At 35.8% G+C, this 11,387-nt stretch overlaps 1 protein-coding gene across 1 annotated transcript; it reads right to left on the reverse strand.

Moving 5' to 3' along the window:
* Positions 1-5,230: 5,230 nt before the first annotated feature.
* Positions 5,231-9,925, reverse strand: LOC127806684 (probable receptor-like serine/threonine-protein kinase At5g57670). The gene is made up of 7 exons (XM_052344123.1): positions 9,574-9,925; positions 9,143-9,397; positions 8,879-9,036; positions 8,646-8,725; positions 8,435-8,570; positions 8,072-8,221; positions 5,231-5,739 (listed from the first exon to the last, which is right to left on the reverse strand). The coding sequence occupies exons 1-7, from the start codon at positions 9,782-9,784 to the stop codon at positions 5,569-5,571; spliced, it is 1,161 nt and encodes a 386-aa protein (XP_052200083.1). The 5' UTR covers positions 9,785-9,925; the 3' UTR covers positions 5,231-5,568.
* Positions 9,926-11,387: the final 1,462 nt, after the last annotated feature.

The raw sequence follows: 11,387 nt of genomic DNA on the forward strand, positions 1-11,387 counted from the left end.
TGGTGAAACTAAACATTGGTGTCACCTAGAAGCCATGTAACGTTTCTTACCACAATGGTGGCATTGAATGGAAGGATTATGAGGATGGGAAGTACTAGGTTGGGAATTATTAGAGGAAAAATTTATATTCCTAGCAATGCTATCCTTAGAGGCTGAATAAGAGACTGCCTAACTCATATTAGTATCTCTAGGGGAAGCCAGAAAAAAAAAAGGACCTTAATAGATGGGAGTCAGATAATTGTGTAGACACTTTACGAACAACTGGGTCTTTTAAGGTGTTTTTCTATCTACGAGGCTTTATAATAGGCTTCCTCTACAGTCTTGGGAGAGTGCAACATAATTTCTTTCCGGATGCCCACCCTCAATCTATTTATAAACTTTTGCATTGAAAAGAAAGAATACTTGTTTAAATTACATTGAATGAAAAGATTTTTAAATTAAGTTAATATTCAATACACTTAAATTTGATTATTTCAGATTTAGAAGTTATTGATGTAACTAACCCTTATGGAAGGAGGGCAGAAAACTTTTGCTTCATAATGACTCATTGGGTGTTGGGAGGCTTACCTAAGAATATTTTGCTAATATTTCTTCTGTAAAATCACTCAATTTCATTTTGGCAAAACGAAGTCTCACAATATTAGTCATGTTATACCAAGTGAAATAATCTTCCATGTCATCCAACCAATCGAAAAACACATTACCATCATACTCTTGAACATCCATTTTTCACATTCCAATTATTTTTTTTATTGTCTTCTTGTCTATCCATATGGTCTGGAGGTAATTGTGTATATTCTCTTTTAAGATTCCTTTCATAATGTGCGTCGACTCTAGAATTGCCATCTATAGATTCTTCAAAGTTTAGACACGTATAGTTATATCTAGGTGCTTCATGACTTGAATTTTTATCATGGGATTGTCAATGTTCGAAAAAAGGTAGTGTCTCATGTAAGTGAGGAATCTTATGTAAATGAAGATAATGTAAGTAAGAAATTTTATTAGAAACAATGTGTATTCTCATAATATTGAGTGTGCCATGTATAGGCTCATTAGAATGGGGGAGACTATAAAATCATCTCTTATCTTTCAATTTATTAATATTTTCAGGGTGTGTGTCATTTATTCAGTAAGTGTTTTCTCTATATTCAAAAGAGTTATGAGATTGTTAATAACTGAGATTAGTTAATGTAGTAGAGGAAGGTTGTTCGGGTTTTTTAAAGGCCATGAACAAGTAAACAAATAGTAATCGACGAAGGTTAAGAAGTGATGCAACAGGTTAAATGAACATTGAGAACATTTAGATTGTAACTTAAATCAAACAACAAACCTATTAAAATGCACAAGCAGGACTAAATTTTTTTAAATTAAATGAAAATATCAATAACAAAAAAATAATAATACTCAAGATGTAACAAATAAGGTAAGGATTTTTTTTTTATTTCTCTCAATTTTTTTTGGTTGGCTATCAAAATTTCAAAGTAAAGAATATACCTTTAACTAAGGTTGAATTTAATTTTGCGTAGAAGGAATTATTCTTATAGTAGGCCTGTGGACCGGTTAGTGGTTGGGTTCACGGCAAAGTGGGTTGTGTAGTTGTAGTTGGGCTGGGTTACTGGGTTTGGGAAGCTATAGGGTCCAAATTAAGATTCAGGTCAATGGGTAATTGGGTCGTGAGTTTTGGGGTTTTGTTAAATGAGTCGGGTCAATGGGTAATGGGTTCTCAAATTGGGTTAGGGTTTCAGTTGAGAAAGGGGTAGACTCACAGTGCAGCAACAGGCAGCGAAGGGTGCGACAGACTTGTGGCGAGATTGTGGCTTGAACTCGCAGTAGCAAAGGACATCCAACAGTAGTGATAACACTGAATCGGTGCTCTAGTTGCGGTTAGGGCTCCGATGGTGGTAGACAAACACGACGATGGCTGCAAACAGGTCGGAAAAGGGTTTTGACGTTGTCAATTGAGGATTCCAACACCATTGCGTTCGCTCTTGTTTTGAATGTTTTCAATGGTGGCGAACGGAATGGACTTGGATGAAACCCGTAGGGTGGGTTGTTGACTTTAGTGAGGAAGTCGAACGGGCTCTCTAATGACAGTGAACAGGCCGATTGGTTCCAACTTCCCACTTAGTTTGGTTAGGTTTTTTTTTTAGAGTTTTTAAGTTAAATAGTGTTTAAGTTGTGTAATAATATTTATATTGAGTAAAATATGTTTGAATAAATGTGTTTTTAAGTTATTAGTTAAAAATTATATATTTGGTTTATAAAAATTGATAAATCGTTATAATTTAATAAAAAAATTAAAATAGACATAGTATTATAAATAAAATTTAAAAAATATATTTTTTAATAAAAAAATTTAAATTGATATCTAATTGTTAAAATACTTACAATTATATGTTTATAAATTAATATTTAATTGATAAATTTTTAGTGTTAAAAAATATATATGTCAATTTTACTATTATAAATTAATATTGTATTAGTATAATTATTAAAATATATACTAATATAATGTTTTATTAAAATTAATATATATTATTACATGTTATATATATATACATATATAGAGTGAAGAAGTGAAGAAAAAGGCCAGCAACAAAGGAGGAGATGGGCGACGATGCAGGAGGGAACAGCGTAGAAGGCGATGACAAGAGGAGGTGAAGTAGGAGACATGAGACACAACGACGCTAGGCGACTTGTGGTAGCGATGGCGGTGAAGAAGGAGACTTGCGACGACTAAGCTGGGCGACAACCACAATGGTAATGGAGGAGGGGCGATGGCGATAATGGCAGATGCAAAGGATAGATGGGAGAAGAGATAGTAGGAATAAGGGTATAAATATTAAAAATATTGGAGGGTAAAATAGTAAATGATTCAGTCAACGCAATAAGTTGTTGATAGCTTTTTTTGAAAAAGTTATAGATCAGAAACTTTTCTTAAACGCTGTTATACTAACATTTAAGTTACATAACTTAGAGTTGTTGGGTAAGAAAAAAATGCTATGTAGTTTATAAGCTACGTAGCTAATTTATAAGCAGTCAAATCGCATAGCCAAACAAGCCCTTCATTGGGTATGGCTCCCAACGATCAGAAGCTGTGATCCTTTCGGCGAGACTGTCACCTTGGGTTTAAACTCGCCGGCGAGCCTCCATACGGATTTTGATGGTGATGTCTTCTTCGGGTAGTTGATTTGTTCTTGTCTTGCTCGGTTCCATTTCAAATTTGTTCGTGATCACAGCAGAAACATTAAAAGCTGGGCGTTCTTTATGAAGAGACATTTGACGTAAAATTTTATGTACCTATGTGGTGCCAACATAGTATTGAACCACCGGGGTGTGTGCACTTGACCAGCCATATTTAAGCATGATTATCAGAATTGTACTGATACTAAACTAGGTCCAGGAAGCATGCATGCTGATTCATGGCCGTAATCCATCAGCTCAATAAGTAATTAAATAGACAACGCGCGCAGCAGCGCCCATTAATATTATAATGTGGTCAGATGATCCTATCTGCAGGCTTCCTAGAGCCCATTTTGGATTGAAGAGAGCAGAAGGATTGACTAATTAAAAATGAGAAGCAAATTAAGTGAAAAGCATATCTACTAGCTAGCTTTATCTGCTCACCAAAACCATCTAGTCTTTGTTGTGCTGAACCCATAAAAGCCTCACCATCTCCTTCACAATCACACAGTACTGATTGTTAATTATTACCATCTTTAATTCAATTGTTCCTTCCTTTCTATATACAAACATGTATATACATATATAAATCGTAACTATGTGGTAATATATATGGGAGAGGGGTTTGATCAGAGTTCACCTAACACAATTTATGGGGCGCGCGCACACCCACACACTTTTATATACATATGATCACAAAAAGAGTGGCATCTGGTGCATGAATAATGTGCCAACCCCCATTATGTCATAGCCTAGCCTACCTGTTCATCATCAACCGCCACTTCACGTCAATTATTTTGTTTTGATGGTGGTTTCATGCCGCAGTTGCCCAGAATCTAGAATCCCTGTACTTCAATAACTAATAAAGGTCCAAGCTTGCCAGAAGAAGTGGTCCATTGATCCTCCTCCTCTATTATAGAGAAAATGCCAATGCCAAGGCCAGTTGGCCGTAACATGTCTTCCTTGGCCTACATACAAATGTTAAGGATAGACTTGTGTAAAGCCATGTAGGCAAAGAAAGACACTCTGGGAGGCTTCTTTGCTTTTCTGATGGTCCTCCAAAGAAAGTCTTTTTCTTTAGCCCATATTGTACGTATAAGTTGGTTTTATATAATATTAATTGTGTGATAGGAACATGATCACTTAAATTATATTCATTTATGGTCTCACTTCATTAATTTTTTTTTTATATAAAGATAGTACTAAAACCTTATTTTATTATTTTTTAGAGGGTTGCGTAAAAAAAAAAAACATTTAACATAAATTGTTATATTATTCTCACATGAATTTATAGTGCCCAACTTTTAAAAGTCAATTATCATACTATCAACTTTAATATAGCTAAGATAAAGTGTACTTAGTAAAGGCCACGGTAGCTAAAGATTCCAATTTCCAATCAATGTCAAGGAACATTTATGTACAAAACGAGGCTTGTCCCACTCTTACTCCACCTATGAGGTTTACAGGGTTAATTTGATTCTCACGTTGCATGTAATTAGGCATGATTGTAATGTCTAGGTCACTGTGAAGTAGCCCTTAAATGCCTTTAAATACTAGTTAAACATGGGAAACTAGCACTAAAATTGACATTATGAACTAAAACATTTGATCTTGGGTCGAGCTCGTTAGTCACGGGGTGGACAAAGTTTGCTAGTTTCCAACTGTACAGCTAGGTAGAAAGGCGACCGTGCCCGCAGCCCTTCCATGGGGAGGAGAGGAGTCATTCAGTAATTAGGATGGGTTGGTTGAGATAGCCTTGTCATCCTTGTTAATGTGCCAGCTGTAGTCCGCCCACATGGAAGCCCTATCCCCCCCTCCCCTCCTATTCATCATCGACATGCATTCATTAATTCATCGCATCTCTCTCTCTCACTCCCCTCCCTCTCTCAATATATATGTAAATACAGAGAGAGAGAGAGAGAGAGAGAGAGAGCTGTGACTGAGTGTTAAGTTGGAGTTCCTTTCTTCATCAGTATGTGATGCAACAAGATAGTACTGCCACTAGTACTAGGGTGATCATAGCCGGCCGGGCCAGCAAGACAACGCATGGTACTTTAATTTTATAATTGATTTATATATATAGATTATAGGACGCATCAAAATTATTACAGATCCTCCAAACAAATCCGACGTTTCCCCAAGGCATTGTCACACAATACACTCACACATTATATATGGACTTGGCCTTTGGTTTGTCCCGTTGGATTGGGATGGGGATGGGGATGGATGGGATGATCATTCATTCAATGAGCTGGCTGCAGGCCTGCCAAAGTCGACTGACCATTCACAAAAAGCTTGTAATCATCTAGGCTTCGCATTGGTCACCACTTGCATTGCATGTCTATATATATATATACACACACACAGGCGCGGGCCAGTTTGGCTCTAGGAACTACTCCTGGTGGAGCCTTGTGGAGAGGTTGAGGAGGACCTTTCCTCGCATTCCCATTCACATTCAAGGTCTTCAAACCCCCACAACTCTTCCTCCTCCTCTTCTTCCTCCGGCATCTTCCACTTGTCCCTCCCCATTTCCCCTCCAAGCATTGCCTCTAGTACCTGACACCAGAGTGTCGCGATCAAATTAAGAAAGAAAACATATTGAAATTTAATGTGGGTGTGGCTCAGTCTTAATTAACAGACCTATGCTCATGATTTATAATAATAGAATTGGATGAGGTTAGTCAATCAACAAACATACAATTGATGAAACTATAAACGTTCGCAATTAATCTTACTGAGATGCAGGAGGTGGGCGGAGGTCGACCTTTATTGTTGAGGGAGTAATATTACAAGTGTTGGTGCATATTAGCATAAACTCAACCAAAATATATACAATGACTATGGTAAAAACATAACATAAAGTATATGTAGCTCTTTGTTTTTACAAAACTATCACACTTATCACACATTGTAAATAAATTCTAAATATCACATAAAAACCATAACATACATGAAAAAAATTTTAAGAGATGGAGGCCCTACAAAACCTCTGCCCTTAAAAGAGTTGTGGCACATACACTGTCCTTTACTCGAGGAGACGACTATAAAAATTAAGTCTATTACCATACCCCTCTCTTTATTCAATATAAGATTATTTACGAATGAGTTTACCCCATCATCTAGTTTGAATTTGAAAACTTTTCTAATAAGGAGCTTAGTGTTTAGAGAGTCTCTGATATTAAATAAGCTGTAAGTTGTAATCATTGATTTAGGACAAGAAAACTGATCTCTACATCTCAATAGGTTTGTAATCTTGCGGGGATGGAGCAGATGATTTGGTGTATCAATCGCTCTATTTTTATGATTTTATCAGTGCCAGTGAGCATTTTTCTTGTACTGCAGCAGAGACAGCAATATGTAGAGTAAACAAACATATTTTCCCATGCTCATATGTATAGTTTATGTTAAATGTTCCATCATTGATCTAATCCTCTAAGCACATGGGAAAGGGGCCCCTGTGCATGCTGTCTCTTTAGCATAATATAAAGATTTGGGTTTAGGTGAGCTAGAACATCAGCTGACTTAATTACAATTGCAAGATTACATGAGATAAAACCCAAATCCTCACTAGCTATGCCACCACAAAACAACAAATCCTAGGACTCGTTTAAATTTGTGGTCAGTTTTTTATGTTTATTTTTAATTTGTTGTCAGTTTTTACATTCAAATTTCTAATAAAATTTTGAACAAAACCAAGAACAAGATTGATAAAAAAAAAATCTTATTTTATATATTGATTATATATATGTGTAATAATTCACCTAATATTTTTCATCTAAAGTAATTTCAAGTGTAACTTGTTAACATAGTTTTTTTTGAAAGATAATGAGTGAATGAATTAATATCTATGATACCATTATAAATATTTTTAATTACCAAGTTATTGGTTGTATTCAAATTATAAAACATGGATTTTAAAATTGTCTAATATTAAAAATAAATGATCCTACTATAAAAATAATATAAATGGTCCTATAAAAATAATATAAATTATACACACACACACACACACACATACACACACTATGACAGTAATATCAATGATGTTATTGTTAATTGAAGTTATTGATATTATAATATTAAAAATTCCTACTATATATCATGTTAATAGTATAATTATAGATACTTTAATATTATAATAGTATTAGTAATGACATGATATTACTTTGTATAACAAAAATGGCATAATAAGATCATCATAATACTATGATACCAGATATTATAAAAATAACAAAATTATTTTAGAAATAACTGACAACACTATTTTCTAGCCTTTATACTTTGAACAGATTCGATTTTTATTTTAATTTTTTGAAAACATAAATTGTTAAGCCTTCTCTATTTTTTATTTTTAAAATAATAAAAATAATACAGAAAACAACAACCAATTCAAATGTGCTCTTAAGGAGTAATCCTAAGAAAAATCAACCACCATGCAGAAGATGACAAATGACACAATACAGTACTTTACATTAGACACCAAACAATATTCTAAATAAAGGTTATGTTACCTCAAATTGTCTTTTTTCAATTGGGCTTAGGTCAACTAATTAAAGGGTTCTATTCGCTTCACGAGCACACTTCCTTGCAAGTTAATCTTGGAATCATTGACACGCCATACAAAATATCATATTCTGTCCTTTTCAAGATGCTTCGTGAGGTGAGAAAAAAATGGGTGTTTTATAGGTGCATTACCTAGTGTGACTTATTTAGCATCAGCAGTAACCTATTTCAACTTTTAGTGTCATTAATTGAGTTAATCATACAAGTTTTATTTTAACAATCAATTTTCACGTATGATCATATCTTTTATAAAATTATTATAGCTCAGATGACGTCTAGAAGCTCTTAAAGTAAGTTTTTCTTGAAAAAAAGGAGAAATATTCACCTCGCTCATGGTGGGACGCCAAACTGACGATGCCCGAATGCAAAGAGATGCCGCAAAGGAGAGCCGGTCAAGTTGGGCACTATCATAGGCCCCTCCAAGCCTAGGGTCTACCAACTTCTCAATCTCCCCTTGTTTCAATATGGGTTTAGCCTATCCATACCAAAATAAGCATAGAATTTCGTCAAAAAAGCACAAGAAAGAGCTTATTTAGAGACCATACATGAGACCATTAAAGGTTGTGATGATAAAGAGGTCATAAGTAGTGATCTCTTTTGTGATTAGGATTCGACCACAAATAGGAGTTTCTTACATAAATGAGAACCTTTGTTTTGTTTAAACTATGTCAACGGTCGCACTTCTTACCCAACTATGCAAGCTTTGGTGAGACCCGTCAACTGGTTTCTTGCCAGAGATGATCTCCAGCAAGAAGACCCCGAAAGCGAACACATCCGTCTTCTCGTCGACAACACCGTGAGTAAAATATTCCGGTGCCAAATGCCTAAAAGATATGCACAATTTTCATGGGTTAACCATGGCATTACAGCAATTCCAATCACACAAAATTGTCACATACCCAAATGTTCCTTCGATTGGAATGATCGAATGATGCGTCCACTGAGATGGAAGCCACTTCGCCAGTCCGAAATCAGATATCTTCGACATTCAACCAAAAATGTTGTCAAATTCAACACGATGACCAATTTCTCACAAAAGTATTATGAAGAATTCTGTATAGCAGGATATTGGAAGCAAATAAATTCACATCATTAAGACGTACGGAACGAACTGATTTCCGATGGTCCTTACCTGTGGTTCATAATCGGCCGTCAGCAGTATATTGGAAGCCTTGATGTCCCTATGAATGATTCTTCTCCGACAACCCTTGTGCAAATAGTGCAAGCCCTTTGCTGTTCCTACTGCTATCTTGTACCTTGTTTTCCAATCCAGTGTCAGCACATTCTCATCTGCAAAGACATTAAGAAAAAGGTTATAGATAAAAAATAATTAGTAGTTTCAGAATTTAAAGTGGCCAACCATAGAAAACGAGATGAAGGTTTGATATGTTGGTACCATGGAGAAGAGAAGCAACAGAGCCGCCGAAAGAGAACTGGAAGATGAGATAGAGGCCATTGTCGATGCAGCAGCCGAGCAGTGACGACACGTTTGGGTGGCGGACATGGCCGAGTGTTCCGATCTCCGTCAGAAACTCCTTCTCCTTCCTCTCGTCGGTGGACGCTGTCGTCAGCCTCTTCACGGCGATTGCCTGCCCATCTTCCATAATTCCTTTGTAAACCTCAGCATATCCTCCTTTTCCCACCAAATTATCTGATTCCCAAACGGAAGAGCATAAATCACAACTCCGAAACACAAAAATGGGAAAGAAAAATCGAAGTTCATAAGCGGAAGTGGTTATTTCGACACTAAATCACAGAGAGAATAAAGAAAACAGAGGTTGTGCGGGAGAGAAGAAGCCGAGAAAATCTAGAGATTTTCCAGGAAACCTGAGCGAAAGCTATCGGTGGCGTCAAAGATTTCTTGGTAAGAGAAGCATTTCCAAGTGGGTCTCTGGAAAGGCTCTGTTCCAGGAGAAGTGTTTGGGATCCCACCTTTGCCTTCCTCGGGAGAATCGGTTTCGTTCGGAATGAGTTCATCAAAGCTTCGGCGTTTGATCGAGAACAGCCGTTTGAGACTGCCCGTTCGAATATACTTCATTCTCCGCCAGAGCACCAAACCCAAAGAATGCCCAATGGGTATGGAACGCCACGGAAGAAGAACAATGCTCAGAACAGAACAAAGTACATGCCTCTCTCTCTCTCTCTCTCTCTCTCGTAGGGGGGTGGGGGGGTTGCTTAGAGAAAGAGTCAAATAGGTTCCTAAATGTGTGTGTATATATACACACACATGAAAAGGTTGTTTGCATATATATAATTTTAGCAGAGATTGAGTTTCATATTCTTACTTTTGTAACATGGGGGCAAGGGGGCCATGGGCCTGTCCTGTACCCTTGTTCATTGTCATATATATGAACATATGATGGTGGGATTTGATTGGGCAATGATTTCTTAACCCAACGTCAAGCCTGCCAATCATTGTACACTACTACTATTGCAAATTCCTTTCCCTCCTCTTAATTCCATTTTTTATCCCTTAGCTCAGTTTGAAGGAATTCTCAGTACTTGTTTGTGCAAAATTGCTTCATTTGAATCTTACCCCCATCAAATTCACACCCAACACGCAATACACAATTACTCATTTTGGATCAATTAGGATAATCTTTATTAACTTAGCGCCAATACTATCATTAATTTTTTCTTTCTTTCTATCTTAAGCGCCATTTAAGTATAACGGCCAAAAAATAATTATTCAAGTCTCGTTTGAATTTAAGATCTCTAATTCCTGATAGATCGCAATATCTCTTATTTGGAATTTTATAAACTTGAATTTTTATAATTGTAATTTTAAATTTTTAGGCAAAATTATTTTAGCGTCAGTGTAAGTTTTAGTAAAATTTAGATTGAAACGGTCGATTCTTTAGATTGGTAAAGTAATACTTTTAATTATATATGGTCAAGCTTTTAAATGAGAAATGTTGTTTTCTGGTAGCTTTGTACCTTTTTTTTGTTTCTATTTTTCTTTAATTCTGACCGAACACAGCCAATTGGCAGAGGGTTTGAATCTTCAATAAAGGTTGCATGACGTCACAAGCCTTTATATTTAGACTTAGTTTTATATACTAAGTTCAATTTAGCAACATGGAATATATTTAATTATAATACTTATATAATATATAAGAACGATAATTTAACTTGAGCTTGTCCTAATTAATTGATTATTGTTGGAGTTGAATGCGAGGATTAAGAATTTGAAAGTCCTTATAGGTATGGTTCAATGATAAAATATGTAAAATTTCATAAAAAGTATCGAGAATTAAATTTTTGTGGTAATAATTTATTCCGTATAGAAATCTGAACTAAATGTCTTGTTCTGTGTATATAAATTATGATTGCATTTGAACTTACTTAACGAATAAATAGAGAAATAAAGCCACCGTCTTCAAAATTAATTGAACGAAATTTGAACCTTAGGTTATAAAAAAAAAAATTGAATGAAGCAGGATTGAAGGGAGAGCAGCCAATCCCCTCATTGGCTTTGTTTTTTTTTATTTTTTTAAGATTTAAGAGCAGACCAAACAAACAAAGGGGCTTTCATGTTTTCCGATGACACTATTTGATGCTTTTTATGCTTCCTTTGACCACTTTCCGGTCACCCCCAGAGGCTGCTGCTGCAACTGCTACACACATGCCAGCAGCGGTGG

Source organism: Diospyros lotus, chromosome 7 (assembly GCF_014633365.1).
Source record: "Diospyros lotus cultivar Yz01 chromosome 7, ASM1463336v1, whole genome shotgun sequence".
Taxonomy (NCBI): Eukaryota; Viridiplantae; Streptophyta; class Magnoliopsida; order Ericales; family Ebenaceae; genus Diospyros; species Diospyros lotus.